This window comes from Rhinolophus sinicus, chromosome 17 (assembly GCF_057876585.1).
Source record: "Rhinolophus sinicus isolate RSI-liver-muscle chromosome 17, RSI-T2T, whole genome shotgun sequence".
Classification (NCBI taxonomy): domain Eukaryota; kingdom Metazoa; phylum Chordata; class Mammalia; order Chiroptera; family Rhinolophidae; genus Rhinolophus; species Rhinolophus sinicus.
The window spans coordinates 57,924,679-57,943,453 of NC_142517.1; the positions used below are offsets into that span (position 1 = coordinate 57,924,679).

At 37.2% G+C, this 18,775-nt stretch overlaps 1 protein-coding gene across 16 annotated transcripts in view; it reads left to right on the forward strand.

Annotated features, from left to right (window-relative positions):
- The first annotated feature begins 4,037 nt into the window (after positions 1-4,037).
- Positions 4,038-18,775, forward strand: part of DLG1 (discs large MAGUK scaffold protein 1) — a 241,839-nt gene continuing 227,101 nt past the window's right edge. For 14 of the 16 annotated variants that reach the window (XM_019723532.3, XM_074329838.2, XM_019723561.3 and 11 more), the window contains exons 1-3: positions 4,038-4,516; positions 4,978-5,027; positions 5,731-5,862. In XM_019723532.3, the coding sequence (XP_019579091.3) occupies positions 5,009-5,027; positions 5,731-5,862 (151 nt within the window). In that variant the 5' untranslated portion in view covers positions 4,038-4,516; positions 4,978-5,008. Of the gene's footprint in view, positions 4,517-4,775; positions 4,858-4,977; positions 5,028-5,730; positions 5,863-18,775 lie in introns of all 16 variants that reach the window. The other 2 variants (XM_019723539.3, XM_019723547.3) reach the window with 2 other exon arrangements.

The following is an 18,775-nucleotide window of genomic DNA, read 5'->3' on the forward strand; positions in this document are numbered from 1 at the left end:
CCAGCTTAGCTATGGTGTCCTAGACCATGTTATTTATCTTGTCCTTTCTCAGTGTCCTCTCCTGCAAAGTGAGAGGTTATAACCAATGAATTTATCTCATATGTCATTGAATACTATATGAAGGGATATACCAATATAAGAGTACACCAGTTTAAATGGCAGGCAGTTATTAGTCCTATACCTACTTCGGAACCCATTGCTCCATAATATAAAATTTTGAGGGTGGATCATCCATTAAAGAGCATGAGTTCAGTGCCCGTTGTCATGGAGATGGGCAACTATCCCCATTTTAAAAAGAATTGCTTTCAACTTGTACCTTTCGTTCTCATAAGAATTATCTATGCAGAAGGAGGTCAATCCCAGTATCAATTAAACTGGGTAGAATGGATTCTTGATGTATATAACATGGTACTAATACCAAAGAAGGGACTGAAGTTTTAAGTGCTTAGAACTTTGGGTTCAGAGGTCAGTTAGTCCAATTTGCTGGCCTGGGTATTTGCTCCCTCTGAGAAGGAAGCCTTGCTGATTCTTTAGCCTCTGCTTGATGGGAAACTCCCACCACCTTCCAGCAGCTTTTTGGAATTTAGAACAATTCTGACAAATCATGTTAAAGAAGAACTTCCTATATCCCTGTAATTTTCATCCATTAGTTTTAGTCCTGCCCCTGAATACACAGAATAAGGCTGTTAGAAGAATGAAGTCAAGTTCCCTGGGGTCCTCTCTTTTCTCAAAGAAATGGCCTTAGATTCTACAATTGTTCCCCCTGGGGCAAGGTTCCATATTCCCTATCATTCTGGCTACTCTCTTCTTTCCAGATGCTGGTTTGTCTAAAGTGTGCTGCCAGGAAATGCCTCCCTGAGCATTTTGTGGAGGTCTGACCATCATAATCACTTCCATCTTTTTCTCAACACTGTTCCTCTTCATGCAGCATAAACTGGCATAAGCATTTCTGACAGCATCAAATCCTTTCCTTTCAGTGATTGCCTTGGCACAGGCAGCACACTGCCACTCGGCCAGAGTGAGAACAAAAGATGCAGTAGAGTCTGGCGGACCTGGGCACCTTACAGAAGAAGATAGGCTGGGGATGTGAACAGGGGAGAGGACAGAGTTAGAGATGTGGAGCTATAAGTGTGGCTTGGTTGGGATGCTTGGGAAGGGAAGGTTTAGAACTGAGAGATAGCTAATTTGGGGCTGAAAAAAAAATTTTTTTTTAAATGAGGAGGTTGGAAAAGTAATCAGATCCTATACTGGATCCTATTCAATGGCAGCTGCTACCTGCATAAAGTAAGGAAGACTTCAAGGAAATAAAAGTTGTTTGGAAAAATCCAGATATCATTGCATTGTATGTTTCAATGATATGGTAGCCAGCTTCCAAGATGGCGCCTAGTGATTCTTTCCTCCTTTGTATTATACTCTTCAGGGGGATATTATACTCTTCAGGCGAACAGGATATTGTGGAAATGAGAGTGTGGCTGCTGCCTTGCTCTCTTGGGTCATTTGCTTTGGAGGACATCAGCCACCATGTCAGAAAGACACTCAAACAACCCTATAGAAAGATCTTCATGGTGAGAAACAGGCTTCCTGCCAACAGTCAGCATCAACTTACTAGCTATGTGAGTGAGCCATGTTGGAAGATTCTCCCTTAATCTAAGCTCAGGCTTCAGATGATTGCAGCCCAGATAGATATCTTGACTGCAATCTTTTGAGACCCCAAGCCAGAACCATCCAGCAAAGGTCCTCCTGAATTCCTGACCCACAGAAACTGTGAGATAATGTTTATTGCTGTTTAAGTTACTAAGCTACTAAGTTTTAAGTGACAGCTTTGAGGACTTTGTTATGCAGCTATAGATAACTAATACAGAAGGATAGAAAGGAGGAATGGGAAGTAAAGGCCCCTCACGTTAGGCTGGGACTTGTCTTGGCCCCTAAGGGTGGAACGAGCAGGTAGCTTCATTTTTACTTTTGGATACTGCTGACGGCCACGTGGGGCTAGAGGATGACAAGAAAGGGCATCGTGCCTTGTCTCCTCTTCCTTCCTCCCCCACCCTCCCCACCCTTTATTTTTGGGGAAGGACTAGGAGGACATTGAAAACTCACACAAATTTTGTTTTTGGCTTTTCAGTGGCTCCTGGAAAAAGCTGCACTGGCCTTCATCCATTTGTTACTAGCTGTGGGGTCCTTGAGAGCATGGCTTGAATCTTACTTATTTCTATCTGTGTTGCCTAGCACGTGAAAATTTGTGAGCAATGAATGATATTAAGGAGAAGGGCAAAATCCCTTCCTCTGTTTCCTGAATTCTGAAGATTCCATTCTTAGAATAGAATCACAGTTCATCAATGAAATCTTGATAATAATAGTATGCATGGCACCAGCCATTTTCGCTATTTAAAAAAACCCATTCATTTCACTATTGTAAAAATCCCTCTATTTAAGCTTCTTGTCTTTAGAAGCTTCCTTTCACTTTTCCATCCCATTTCTTCTATGAAATGTTGCTTTAACTGTTGCTTGATGCCACTATACCAACATACCACTGTCAAGTTGCCCAAAAATCACAGTGGAAAGAGCCCGGAATGGAACTAGGAGACCTAATTTTGGGCTGTTGTCACTGATTTGCCTATATGTCCCTGGGCAAGGTGCTTCCCCTCTCTGGATCTCAGTTTCATTATCTTAAACTGCGTGGGTTCTCACAAGTTAGAATTTCAAGGTGCAATCCCAAAGTGAAACTAGTGGTCAGTATACTTCTGAGTAACTGTTAATGGTTACAGTACAAGGTTCCCCAGACTTCCTTTTTATTCCAAGGATAAAGGCTGTCGGGTTTACTGGGAAGAGTCTTTCGGTTTTGAAAGACACGATCTCCGTGTTTCCAGTTTTGTCGCTAACTATGGGTGACCTTGGGCAAATTCTTCTCTCTGGATCTCAGAGCAGGGAGATCCCTGTTATCTAGAAGGGGCTCAAGGACCTGGGCAGTGACTTGGAGAGCTTTCCGCGAGATTCTTTCTACCACCTGGGTAGCTCAGCTCCTGAACAGGGTCCTAGCCCGCCTGTAGTCCCGCTCCGAGGTGCAGTCGAAACTTAAACCAGCAATGCGAGTTCAGGCGGCTGTGCTTCAGAGGAGGTGGCTACAGGTGAGTTCTTAAAGGGGCCGCCTGAGCTTGAGTAATACCTGAGACTTATGACGAGGCAGGTGTCGCAGGCAAGGGGGGAATGAATGAATGGGAGAGTGAAAGAAGGAACGAATTTTCTCTTCCCATCATTAAATGTATTCATACTTTGAATTAATCACTTAGACTTAAAACTCCTCTAGTAAAACCCTCAAACTCTTATCAATCAATCTTCTTATTTTACGTGCCCTTCTTTAATTCAATCCCCCAAAACCTTTTACTGAATAGTAACTTTAAAAAGATCGGTACAAAGTAGAACACAGTGCAGAGATGGTACCCCCCCCCCCCGCCCAAACTCCCCCCTCGCCCCCTTCCTAGGCCCCAGCCTCTCCCGCCCCTAACGTGGGTGGCGCAGTGAACTCCACCCCGAGACCGCTTTTCTAGGTTGGGGATCCAAGCCTCGGGGTGTCAGGCACTTTCTCCTGACGCGGAGTTGAAAACAGCACGTGTTTAGTGAGGTTAAAGGGTGTCTCGGAATGTGTGTCTTGGATCTGGTATAGGTGAAGTCACGTCTGTCTTCAGACACTCCGACCTTCCCGGGCCTGGCTCGCTACTCGCTCAGAACCGAGGGACACACCGGTGGGCTAGGGCGAGGTAAAGGCGGGCTCAGTAGGGCCATCCCAGACCACCTGTAGAGTCCATGTGTCACTCCTTTGTCCTCAGAGCCTCTACGGTGGCGCCCCTTTAAGAGAGGGGGTTCACTTGGGATGCTCTCCTGGTCCCCGTTCCCGTTCCCCAGCCCCCTCCCGGCCCTCCTCCCGTTTCCAGCCCAAAGGTAGCAGCGCTGAGAGCCCGGGGCTCGGCGCGAGCCGCCTCCTCACTTCCCATTGGCTGAGAGCGCCGGGAAAGCGATCACGTGGGGGCGCGGCAATCCAGCTCCGGGGCCGCCATCTTGGCGGAAAGTTTGGGGGGAGAGCGGTTGGGGGCGCCGAAGGAGGCGAGGTTCCGGGGGTGGGGCGGCTAGGAGGGAAGAGGGCGAGCGGGCTAGCTGGCTGCGGCGAGTGAGGAGGCGGCGGCGACATCGGCCGAGGAGGAGGAAGAGGCAGTGGGGGTGCGGCCGCCGAGGGGAGCTCCTCCCCCGTTCCCTCACCCCCCTCAGCTCAGCTCCTTGCCCCGGGCGGGGCGGGGGGACGTGGAGCGGAGCAGGGCGGGGGAACCGCCCCGAGTTGGATCGAAGCGCACCCCAGCTCCGAGCGCACGCCGCTCTCAGGAACTTTGTGGCGGTGCCGCAGGTGTGGGGGCCCGCGGAGGTGTGCATGTGGGGCACCAGGGCGTCGTGGAGAGCGGCCGCTGCCCTGTCCGGCCCCTGTTGGAGTACCCCGGAGGAAGCAAGCCAGGAGAAAGGCAAGCGAGAGGTAGGGGCCCGGGTAGGGCGGGGTGATGAGCCCCGCTGGTCCCTTCTCGGAGCGCTTTACAGCCTCTGCTGGCTTAGGGGGCTAAGGGTCGGAGCGCCTCTTCACTCCTCCCCCCACCCCCGCCAGTAGCAGGTGGGGAGTGTGCAGACTTATGACGGGGGAGGGGTGGCCCCACGTCTAGGCATTTAGTGCCCTTTGGAGAGGGGGCAGCTTTCGAAGACAGTTTGGAAGCCGACTTCTGCCTGCTCTTAATTTGCAGAGAGGTACCCACCCCTAGGTAAAAGCTTGTCTAAATTGACTGACACTGAGGACCTTCCTTTTACTTGGGAAAACTTTGCCAGGTGAGCTTTTCAAATACGGTTGGGAGTTTTTCGATTTGAGATTTAGGGGGAAATCCTCGTTTAACCAGGATTCTATTCTCTTCTTTAGTTTTTTTTCCTTTCTGTTTTGTGTTTTTAAAGGTGTGTATTCTCTTCCTGATTCTGGAGAAAAATGCCGGTCCGGAAGCAAGGTGAGAATTTATTTCGGAAATCTCTTGTGGATGACACTTGCTTTTCTGTATGTTTTTTTTTTTCTTTTTTTTTCTCATTGCTGTGTTTTAAAAATGTTTGTGGAACTCTGATGAGATGGCACAGTGCTAGCTAGCCTTACTGCTTAGGGAATCTAAGCCTCACGTCATTCAGAAGATGGAAACACCTGTATGTTTGTCAACTTTTTACCTTGGCATCTCTCTAGTGATTATCAAGAGGCAATTTTTCCCCTCTGAAATGTCTTTAAAAACTCTGAATTGGTGTTTTAATATTTCACTATCATTCTTACTAAACACTTTTGTGAGCAAATATGGAACTGGCTAAGAGCTAGTATTTTGAAACATTTAAGCTTTAATGACCAATTGTAGATAATCTGCTTTTGCATATCAGATCAGCTGAAACTATGTTACTAATACTTTTATAAAATTACCTTTTATTGTCTACCTACCAGACACATTTATTACAAACTACTCACCTTCCTCCTTTTTCTACTGTGACATGTTTAAAATTTTTTTGGATCACTCTAGGGAATATGTGTATACATGAACATAGTAGCATCTATCGAGGAGAAGGATTTTGGGAACTGTTTAGATGTCTTACAGAATCATTTGCTACATAGCTAGTGTGTAATACTTTCTTGTAAATATATAATTTTAATCAGACTCTATTTTTCTTTCTTCTCAGATACCCAGAGAGCATTGCACCTTTTGGAGGAATATCGTTCAAAACTAAGCCAGACTGAAGACAGACAGCTCAGAAGTTCCATAGAACGAGTTATAAACATATTTCAGAGCAACCTCTTTCAGGCTTTAATAGGTGGGAATTAAAATTTTATTTGTGACCATTATGTGTCAGCTAGATTTAATGCTCCTCTGAATTTGTTTATTTAAGACTTAAGAGAGTGATGTACTTGGTTATCTGTGAGGCATTCAGTAACTTTAACATCCAGTGAGTTGTATATTTTGATAGGCCAATATCCTTTTCCAAAATATCTAAGAAGTGAAAAAGCTCTCAGTATGATTATTTCAGTCTTAGAAAACAATATTTCACATCCTAGCGTTAACAACTAAAAGAGGGAGTAGTTACAAAAATGTTTCCAAACCCAAATGGTAACAACTGAATAACTGTTAGCTTGTTTCTGTGACTTAAATTTCTCTGGAGTGCCTGAAAATGTTTGAAGAGTTTTGCTATGTTTAAGAACACTCCTTACATTAACATAGACTTCTGTTTAAGCTGGGAGTCAGAATTTTAGATCTGGAAAATGGTCTTAGAGATGATTTTGTCCAATCTTATTTTATAGACAAGAAAATTGAAACAATTTTATTCTTAACTGTAACTTAAATTTGAGGTGGTGCATTGTTTTAAAGGAGAACTGGACAAATAGTTACAAGTCCTGAATTCTATTCCTGACATTGTCATTAATTAAATGACATTGTACAAATCATTTAATCTTTTCTAGGTCACTGTAATATGTGGGTGCAATGCAACAGTGGTTACTAAGCCTTTTTTCAAAGTAGTTAGATCCTTTTTTAAAACAAAATCTTATATTTTGTAACCAATCCCCATTATATAAAACAAGGTGATCTATCTCTGGCCTCTCCTCCAGGTGCCTCGAAAAGTGTGCAAACCACTGAAGTAGAAAATTTGTCCCCTTCAATTCTAAGAATGAAATATTTTTTTAATTAGTTTTTGACTATATAACATATTAAAATAGAACGTATGCTACATTGCATTATAGATGTTTCCTCAGTAACTTCCAAGTAGATATGGCTTTATCTGTTGATAAAATAACTTTTGATATGATTTAAGGACTACCTTTAACTTAGTGTACCCTGTCAAATAACTTATTGGTAAGTTGATATTTTCTACTAAATTTGTTTTAGAATTAAAGAAGGTTTTAAAGAAGACCACTCAAAACACCTGAACAATTTTAAAAAATGTAACATTATAAACTTTAAAAAAACCTTTGTAAGAATAGAGAGAACAGTATAATGAACTGCTATATGTACCTGTTACCCATCTTCAAAAATTATCAAGATTTTGCATTTTTTGTTTAAACTGATGGACACTTTTTACATTGTAATTTCTAAGCTCTAATGTTTAAGGTCCAAATGGATGATCAAATTGGATTCTTCTGAAAAAACAGCAAAAAAAGGGGAAAAAATCATTTTCAGTTATTTGGTTTTCTAAATCAAAGTTAAACTTAGGAATGTTTAGAAAAAAATACGTCCTTGTTTACATATAGATGTATACTTAGATACAGTAGTCTTCCTCTGTGTGGAGTCTGCAACTTAAGAAAATTAAATGGTTTATGAAGTAACCAAACGATCTATGATTCTTCGATTTCTCCATAGACTAGAGGTAGATTGCCTATGTTTGGAGAAATTTTTTTACATATTCTGCCTTGTCTGTCTTGAATGTGTTTATTCTTTTTTTTTTTTTTTTTTTAAGTTTATTGGGGTGATAATTGTTAGTAAAGTTACATAGGTTTCTGGTGTACAATTCTGTATTACATCATCTATATATCACATTGTGTGTTCACCACCCAGAGTCTGTTCTCCTTCCATCACCATATATTTGTATCTATTCTTATACATAATTGAATTCTGGTAGTTTTCTAATTATTAAGGTTATATTTGTGAATCTTCTTTGTCCTGTATAATTTCATTGGTTGTGAATTTACTTTGATATTTAGATTGACTTATATTTTAATGTTTTATGGGATGTGGTATCAGATTTTGGTGTATGGAAAGTAATAGATTTTAGGAATTTTGAAACAGGTAAACTTAGTAGAGGTGTTTGTATGTTTATATCCTGTAATTGAATTGTTGACACTACTAAATTAATAAATGCGTTCTTTTGTGTTTGCTGAAATTGGGTTAATTTATTAACCTTTATTACTTTTCTTAGTCTGAAATTTTTTAGGTCAATAAGATTTTCTTTTTCCTCTGTACCTGCTCCATTGTTTTTGACACAGTGTGAGAATGTACTCTACACTTGTAAGTGGCCCTAAACTATACCAGAATTCATTGTTTTTACAGCATGTACTGAAAAACCCTTTACTCGGTGGCACTCTGTCCTCTGAGCTGCTATCTATGGACCATTGGATTAAAGGAGACATGGGTCTTGACCACCTGAGTTGTTCAGAAATCATTTGGTGCTTAGGTTCTTGACTCTTGAGTTTGGAAATCATTTACTTAGGGTATAGTGAATTATCTGGTTACTTCTTTGGACTTTCAGTCTGCATCAATTATTTATTGATTCTTTGAACTGGTAGTTTGTACTAACTGTTTTCATGCATTTAAAAAAAAAGGTCATGTGAGGTTTGGGGTTTTGGTGTTATAGAAATGTTGATTTCCTCCCCCTCCCTCTGTAGTTGATAATGTTTCTGGTACCTTGGGGTTGTCACTCATAGTAACAAGCATGTACATATTGTATTATATCAGTTCTAAGATACCAGTGTTTAGATATTTTGATATCCTTGAATTTGGGATGCATTTTATAGCTGATGTATGTTGGCAGTGATTTTATATATTCTAGTGGCACATGAAATAATGGTGCATCTTCTAATTCATAGCCTCAACATCTATTCTCAATTCAATAACATATGACAACCATTGTTCTAGCTCTTATGCTTGGTAGTATCCTTGACGGATGGCTTGAAGATTAAAAAATGATTGAAAGCAGGAAAGTTTTTTTAAACTTTTGAGTTGTAGCTGATAAGTTGTTTCTTTAGAGCTTAATATTTAAAGTTATATCTAAAAAAAATCCATGAGCTATATATTTGTTTAAAATTTATTACTAAAAACATCTGGTGATTATTTTTGAATAAATGTGAGATAAAGTCTGCCTAATTTTAATCCCTGATTTAGGTGAGAGCAATTCAAAAACTTAATATATTTGATTTTATATTCTCATTTTTAAAATACTTTATTTGAAAATTCCGTGAGTAAAGCTTGGATATGGTTTGATTATAGTCGGAGTTCAGGTGTTCAGATCCATAGTGGTTTGAGGTCATTTCTGATTCTTAGGTTTGTCTGGTATCTGAGATGATGACCTTGGTATTCCTCAGAGATTTCATGTCAGTCTACACCCCTGGGCTTACACTCACAGGATCAGAGGACTCATCTGCTTTCCTTGTGCACAGGAGCAAAACCTGGGCTCAGTATGAGGCTGGCTTTACAGACTTGAGTAAGTTGAGTCATGTGATTTGTATATTGTGTCTACAATATATAACAAGCTTATTTTAATGCATCTTTTTTTAATTTTTGCTTCGAAATAAAGATGGCTTATGTTATAACAGCCCATTTCTGAGATTTGTTAGCTCCTACTTATCTGTTGCTATTCCATTAACTAATAGTTTCACTAGCCCTTGTAAATACAGAGGGTGCCAAAAAAATGTATACACATTTTAAGAAAGGAAAAAACTGTATTAAAATTGTAATACTCAGTATATTGGGGTGTGATGTCCTGTGTATACATGTTTTTGGCACCCCTGGTATGGTAAAGGACATTTAAGTTTGTTATATTTGGTTTCAAAGGATGACTCCTTTTTTATTTTTAACTACAAAAAAATAAAATTTACCAGCTTAACAATTTTTAAATGTACAGTTCAGTAGTGTTAAGATTATTCGCATTATTGTGAAATAGTTCAGAACTTTTTCATCTTGCAAAACTGGAACTTTATACCCATTAAACAACAATTTTCTTCCTCTTCCTCCTCTCCCCAGCCCGTGGTAAAACCACCATTCTACTTTCTGCATGATTTTGACTACTGTAAATACCTCATGTAATGGGAATCATACAGTATTTGTCTTTTAGTGACTGGCTTATTTTACTTAGCCTAATGTCAAGGTTCATACATGTTATAGTATGTAACAGGATTGCCTCCCTTTTTAAGGCTGAATAATTCTGTTGTATGTATATACCACATTTTTGTTTATCCATTCATCCATCGATGGGTTGTTTCCATCTTTTGGCTATTGTGAATATTGCTGCTATGAATGTGTGGGTATGCAGATATTTCTTTGGGACCCTGCTTTCAGTTCTTTTGGCTATATACCCAGAAGTGGGATTGTGGGATCATATGGTAGTTATATTTTTAATTTTTTTAGGAGCCACCATACTGTTTTCCATAGCAGTTGCATCATTTTACAATCCCACCAATAGTGCAGAAGGGTTCCAATTTCTTTACACTCTTGCTGATACTTGTTATTTTCAATTTTCTTTACAGTGGCTATCCTAATGGATGTCAGGGTATGACTTTTTTAGATGTGTGTAAAAAGTAATACTGTCTAACATTTATTGAGCGCTTTCTATATGCTAATATAAGTATCTCATTTAGTTATCATAATCCTATGAGGTGTATATTCACCTATGAGGTGTCTATTCACCTATGAGGTGATTGTACCATTTTATAGATTAGAAAACTGAAGCACTGAAAGATGACGTCTCTTGTCCAAGGACCCTCAGGTACTAAATTGTGGAGCTAGAAATTGAACTCAGCAAATCTGAGTCCAGAGACTCTCCTCACTGTCAACCATTAGTATGTTCTTTATCATAAATTGAATATTTAAATGTGATAAAGAACACTAACAACAAGCATGTTTAACATACCATGTTTTCCTGAAAATAAGACCTAGCTGACCATCAGCTCTAATTCGTCTTGTGGAGCAAAAATTAATATAAGACCCGGTCTTATATCAAAATAAGTCCGGGTGTAATATAATATAATACTAGGTCCTATATTAATTTTTGCTCCAAAAGACGCATTAGAGCTAATGGTCTGGCTAGGTCTTATTTACGAGGAAACACGGTAGATATTGATCTGTAGGGTCAGTGGTATTTTTTTAAAACAGTTTACTTTGAAGGAGAATGATGGAATTTACACATTTTGAAAAGTGTATTAGTAATCAAAGTTTGTAAACTTCCAGCTATAATGGTAAATGTCAGAATTTCTTAGATTTTTTATGGCTTATTATTGGTCCCAGTGATGTTATAGTTAAGTCTGTTGCTAACTCTGTGTGTGTGTGTGTAAGTGTAACTTTGCTAACTTTGCAGGCTAGGTTTGAGAAAACATAAGACGATATGGATTGTATTATTGGCTAAAACATGGAATTGGAGGAAAATTTTATTAATTTTTCAGTTGGTGGCTTTGATGCAATTAGATTACTTGCTAATAGTGTTGCTTACTACTCCTCTGAGGCAGCACTTATTGAATCTGGTTGAATTCTCTTTTGAACCTTGTAATCACAGAGCTGTAAAAGCATCTATAAATATTTCTTCTAGTTTAAGCTATTTCATAAATGTAGGGTCATATTTTCCCTACTAAATATTTCCTCTTCTAATTATTTTTCCAGTACACCAGTCTAGGCCCAGGTATTGCATTTAGTTGTCACGTGTCTTTAGTCTCCTTTAATGTGAGCACATTTCCACAGCCTTCCTTTGTCTTTTATGACATTGACATTTTTGAATAATACAGTTCCCCACTACTCTTTTTTTTTTTTTTTTTTTATAATGTTTCTCATTGGGGTTTGTCTTTTGTTTGCTTGTAGGGTTTCCAGGCGGGAATTCCCACCCGTTCTCAGGAATTTTTTTCACTTTCCCCGTCCCGAATCCTGAGATACAAACTGTTTTCTGTTCTCCGCGATGAATCATTTCCACGAAATGATGGCCGATACTACCAACCACCTGGGTTCAAGGAGCCGATTTTCCCGTTTCCTGACCAACTTTTCTCGGGGTTCGGGAACAGGAAAGCGAAAAAAATTCCTGAGAACGGGCGGGAATTCCCGCCTGGAAACCCTATTTGCTTGTGTTTAGATTCAGGTTATATACTCGTATTCTTTAGGGTTCTGTATATCCAGAGGTATACGGTATCTTCCGCCCTTCATTGGTGATGTTGATTTTGATCACCAAATTAAGGTGTTATGTGATTTCTCTACTCTATAGTCACTGCTTTTCCCCCTTGCATATTGTAAGCAATATGTGGGGGGACACAGTTTAACACCATGCATGTTTCCTTCTTTTGAGCAAAATTTCCACCTAGAATTCAGCATCCATTTATAATACTTGGTCTGAACCAGTTTTTACTATGTTGAAAATGACAGTTGAAAAATGACAGTTTTGTAACAGCAGTAATCCTCTACATTTTCCAGTTAATACTTGACATTTTACTGTAATTAAAAGCCCCCCGCCCACTGTCTCTCTTTCTCTCTCTGTGATCGATAATTTATTACCATCCTTAATAATTTTGGTGCTCAGATTGTCCCAGGTTTATCTAGTGGGAGCCCTCTCAAGCTTGCTCCTTTGTCCTTATGACATGCCCCCATCATTTTTTTAGTCCTTTCTTTCTTTTGACATAACAAGATGTTCCAGGTTCATCTTGTGCATATCCTGCCCCAGCGTTGGAATCAGCCATTTCTGAGAAGCTTTGTTCCTTTTGATGCACACCTTGTTTTAAAGAATATGCATGTGAATGAATACCTTCTGACTATTAGTCAAATAGTAAACTGTTGAAAGAATTTATTTTTGGACACTGGCTTGATATTTTTTCCGTTTCTAGTGTGAAACACAAATTGTAATACTTTAAAATTTTATATGATGTTCTTTTTCTTTGGGGATCAAAATGGCTATTTAAATGTACATTGGCTTAGAAGAAAGCTGTGTATCTGTGCTGGAGTAGATTTGACTAGTGTATATTTTAGTTAATAAAAACATTGTACTTGCTTTTAGTCAATTAACTGATACAATTTTTTCCTCTGCAATGGCAGGTTATATTTCAGTGTTTATTCAGCCTTCTGCCCTTCTTCCATAGGGTGAATGTTCTTTCAGAATGTTATTCTTTAACACACACACACACACACACAGACACACACACACACAAACACACACACACACATTTTCATTTTGCAAAACAAACTTCCTACCACAAGTAAAACAGAATTATTTCCTACATGGGGATTGATATTTAAAATTAGCATGTAAGGTGAAAAAATCACATCAGATTAAAATTATCCATGAAAATCCTTCAGGAATTTAACACTGTGCCTCATTAACTACAATACAGTTATTTTTTCCTCTAGTGGAATGAAATCATTGTTTCTTGAGTTCAGCAACAGATGAAGTAGTAGTTGGCTTGTCAAAGAGTGACCTCTTGTACTAAAAGCACATAATTCTAGAATCACACTCAGCACAGTTAAGATACAGAGATATACTCACATTATGAGAGGCACCTGAAAATGGACAATACCCAAGGGAACAATCTTCTCCCTTCTGATTTTTTGTTTGTGACATTCATTTACTGGGTGGACTGATATGTAGAATTGCCCTTTTTTTGGTGGAGGGAAGTGCTGCATGCAGTTGGGTTTAAGTGCGTATAATGTGACTTCTCTGTGCTATGCATATTAACTATTTTTATACTGCCAAATTTATTATTGGATGTCTTTCCATTTTAATAGATTTGTACCATTTTAAATGATTGTTTACACTGTATAGATTTATTGTTGTTTTATTAATGATTTCCTAGGAGCATTTAGGCATGTACTTTTTCTGAACTATAAACAGCATTGCATTTGTATATGACTCTTTTTTCTACATTCTTTATTATATCCTTTGGATAAATTCCTAGAAACAAATTGCTTGGTAAAGGGGATGTGCATTTTAAAAAGACTTTTGATTTAATTTGTTAAATTACCCTTAGAAATGTCATATCAATTTAATTTTTTTAGGCAGTATGGGGAAGAATGACTAATTCACTATACCTTAAAAGACAGAGTATTATCCATCTTTTTAATATTTTCTACTCTGATATGTGGAATATACCTTTAGCCATTTTGATGTTTTATTGCGTATTTCTTTGATTAAAGAAATAACCAATGATGTAAGAATTTTCTTACATCATTTATTTTAATTTCTTTTGTGAATTACTTGTTCCTGTCATTTGTCCCTCCAACCACCTCTTTTTCCTTTTTTGTTAGAGGTATAAAATCTATGTTAGAGATACCAACTCTGCCATGTAAGTTGCAGCTAGCTTCCTTTGTCATTTATTTTTGAACTTTGATTTTTTAATATACAGATATATTTATATATAGTTAGATTTACCATTTTTTTTGCACTTTGTGGCCTTGATATCACGCTTAGAAAGGCTTTCCTATCCCCTAGATTATAAAAACATTTACATATGTTTAAATTCTTTCATGGCTTCTATTTTTAATATTTAAATCTTTAATACATTGGAAAGTATTTTGAAATAGTTTGAGATTGCTTTTTAAAATATACATGTTACTCCCTTATATATTAGCATACTCCCTTATATATTTTCTTAAATTATTAGACTTTAATTTTTTTCAGCAGTTTTAGGTTTACTGAAAAAAATTCAGTGGAAAATACAGAGTTTCCATAGCATCACCACGCCTCTCACTCCCATTTCCCTTGTTATTAACATCTTGCATTAGTGTGATATATTTGTTGCAGTTGGTAAGCCAGTGTATTAGTATATTGTTACTGACTAAAGTTCGTAATTTAAATTAGGGTTCACTCTTTGTGTTATAAATTGATAAACTTGACATACACATTTGTTGCTTTGACATGTTTCCACCATTATAGTATCATACAGAATAGTTCCACTGCCCTAAAAATTGCTTGTGCATTCCTGTTCATTCCTCCTCCCTCCCCCACAACCCCTGGCAACCACTCATCTTTTTACTGTCTCCATAGTTTTGCCTTTTCCAGAATGTCATATTGGAATCAGTATGTAGCCTTTTCAGATTGGCTTGTTTCACTTAGCGATATGCATTTAAGCTTTTTCTGTCTTTTTCATGGCTTTATAGCTCATATCTTTTTTTAAAGACTTTGTTTTTAAGAGCAGGTTTAGGTTCATAGCAAAATTGAGAGAAAGGTACAGAGATTTCCGATATACTCCCTGTCCCCAAACATACATAGCCTCCTCCATTACCAACATCCCCCGTCAGCGGGTGCATTTATGACAGTTGATGAACCTACATGAGCACATCGTTATTATCCAAAGACCATAGTTTACCTTTATTTTATAGGTTTGGACAGATGTATAATGACATGTAACCACCATTATAGTAGCACACAAAGTAATTTCACTGTCCTAAAAAGTCTTCTGTACACAGTAGCCTGTTCATCCCTCTCCTACCTCCAACCCTTGGCAATCCCTTTTTATTGTTTCCATAGTTCTGCCTTTTCTGGAATGTCATGTAGTTGGAATCACACAGCATGTAGCCTTTTCAGATTGGCTTCTTTCACTTAGTAATATGCATTTAAGGTTTCTCCACATCGTTTTATGGCTTGATAGCTGTGTGTGTGTGTGTGTGTGTGTGTGTGTGTGTGTGTGTGTGTGTGTGTACTGAATGATACTGCATTGTCTGGATGTCCCATGTTTTGTTTATCCGCCTATCGAAGGATATCTGGGTTGCTTCCAAGTTTTGTCAGTTATGAATTAAGCTGCTATAAATATCTGTGTATAGGATTTTGTGTGGACATTTAAGTTTTCAACTCATTGGATAAATATCAAGGAGTGCAATTTCTGGATTGTATGGAAAGTATGTTTAACTTTGAAACAAACCACCAAACTGTTTTCCAAAGTGGCTGTCCCATTTTGCATTCCCAGCAGCAATGAATGTGAGTTCCTATTGTTCCATGTCCTCTCAAGCATTTGGTGTTGTCAGTGTTCTGTATTTTGGCCGTTCTAATAGGTATACAGTGATATCTCATTGTTTTAGTGTGCATTTCCCTGATGACATACGTGGAGCATCTTTTCATGTGCTTATTTGCCATCTGTGTATCATCTTTGCTGAGGTGAGGTGTCTTTTAAGGTTTTCTTAATATATTTTCCCATTAAGTATTATTTTCTCATAGATAAGAGATGTTGCCTATATTATGTTAAATGATTACACATTCTTGAGTGTGTTTATTAGACTTCCTACTCTGATCATGGTTTAGTACTGCCTTATTTCTATAGTTTGAGAAATGTTTCATGATTTGTGAATTTCTCTGTTTAGGGTGATGTCAGTTATTACTAAAAGCTAGAAAACTTTTGACTCAGCCCCTTTTGAGATATTTTTGGAATTCTGTACATTTTTTATTCCTAGTGATTGCAAACGTTGAATTCTAGCAAGAAAATAACAAAGGTAAATGAAAACTTTTTACTTAAAAGAAAATTTTACTTAGAATTGAGAATTCTGGAATATGTGATTTTAGAGATTTCAAAATATATATATATTTTTGTAATAGATAAGAATGATTCTGTTCTATTGGGCTGGTTGTGTTCAAGTTTAATTTTTGAGCATTTTTTTCTGTTGTACATGTTGTAGTTTTGTGAACTTATAATTTAGATCTTTGTTCAGGAGCTGCACTTGTGCAAAAAATGAAGGATAGAGTGAGAAAACTGATCCAGTAGGTTCAACAAAATTAATGTTTTTAATTGTGAGTTAAATAAAAGATAGTTTTTCTCTAATACATGTTTTAGCGTTCCTGCATTTTCTTGTTTTCTCTTCTTGCTTGTTTTAGTGTATCAGTATTTGCAAAGGAAATAATTTTTTCAGAATATGAAATAAAAATGTAATCAATTATTTTAATTGCGTGTAATATAGCTATATCTATCTAACTGGGTAAGCAATATGGATTCTCAGATGAGTATGAAGTCACTCTTGTCTATTAAATGGCAATCGTTTTGGCTACTCCTGTGTTCTCCCATTTTCTTTATGTTTTCATAGTAAAGCTTTAAGTTTAGAGTTGAACTCAAGTTAAGTGCTTGCATAGGTTTGTTAAAGGACTCTCATTTTACAATGGTTAGTAAATTTGGCAATTCCTGATAACGTAGTATTGAGAACTGTGATTACTGAAATGTTACTTTGCTGAGGTTACATTTTCTTTTAAAAGTATATATATATTTTAATATAATTATGAGTAGTCCTATTATTGACATTGGATTTTGAAATATATAAAATGACTTATATAAACCAGAATTGAGAAATTTTCATTGCCTGTGAAAGAGGTGGTTAATTTAATTTTCAAATTTTTGAATAATGTTTAGTGTTAGAAATTAAAAATAAATGTATGCTTAAGTTTCTGTAGTATCTTAAAATTTAACCATCAATTTTTTATAGAAACTTACCTTTTTAGATTGGAAAACTTCAGGTGTTATATAATTTTTTCCATCTCTCCAAAACATTATTGTTTTATCATATCTCATCGTTTAATTCTTTTATTCCTCTTCCCAAGCATATTCACTCCATTAGTATTCATTGAATGTCTTAAGTGTTCAAAATAAACTTATTCTTTTTTTCATGAAGTTGGTCTTTTGAGAATAACTTGGATTTTAAGACTTTGGCATGTTAAATAGATTTCCAGGAAATAGAAATTGGAATAATGCTAAGATTTACTGTGTTTGTTTTTGTTTTTTCTTTGATTTCTATTTGTGTAGTAACTTCTGTTTTACTTTAGGCCAGATATCTTGTGGAATTCAGTGATAAACTCCCCAGTTTAGAATACTTTAAATATTTTGAATCCTAGAATGTTATTTTGTAAAAATACTTGTCACAATAACGTGGTTTTTTTTTTTGTTTTTGTTTTTTTGCTAAATCTTTTTTGTTACGATCAATGATGCAATTCTCTTCTGACATGTAAAATGTAGATTAACTGTGAAGAACAAGGAGTGCTGATAGCACTTGAAATAGAAAATATATGTACTTTGGACTCATAAGAACAGTTCAGTCTGTGAGTGCAATTTTTGCAGGAGGTGCCCATTTTGATGAGGTGCACCTTGAAAAATCTTTACTGATACAACTGAAGGAATTGTAATGGAAAAATAGTTTCTGAAGAAGTGTTACATTGCTCGTCTCTATAGTCATGGGGCACCCTAAATGTGGAGAAGTGTGGTAGACAAATGAAATAGAATATATGAACTATGGAATGTTAGTCAAGGTGAGATACTGGTTAAGATTAAAGATATGTGTGTGTGTGTGTGTGTGTTTCTTTTTAAAGGAAAGTGATAACTGTGACAGACTGTCATACCAAAAACGTCACCATACTGTATTGTGTGTGTTCTGTTAACATGTGTTAACAGAAATATTTTAGTAATTCTGCAGATGGTTTTAGGTAGCCAAGTATGATAACTAATCTATTTTTAAGTTGTGTATTACCTGGCAGTATCAGTTATTCTGACCCCAATAAGAAACAGATATCTAAATAGCTGAAATAGATATTATAAAACTCACATATTAAATGCCATGCACTTTACTTATTTAAGGTCCCCTAGACTCTCACTCAGCTTGTTTTTTTAAAATGTGATTGTGATATACGTAAAATAAAATTTACCATGTTTAAGTGTACCGTTCAGTGGTGGTAAGTGCATTTACATTGTAGTGTAGCTATCACCACTATCCATCTCTAGTACTTTTTCATCATCTCAAACTGAAACTCTGTACCAGTAAACAACTCCCCATTCCTGCCTTACCCTTGTCCCCAGTAACAACTGTTTTTTTTGTCTCTATGAATTTGACTATTTTAGGTACCTCATATAAGTGGACTGATAGAGTATTTGTCCTTTTATGACATACTCACTTAGCATAATGTCTTCAAGATTCATCCACCCACATTGTAGAATGTATCAGAATTGCATTGTTTTTAAAGGCTGGATAATATTGCATTGTTTGTATATTCCACATTTTGTTGATTAACCATTCATCTATTGAACATTTTAGTT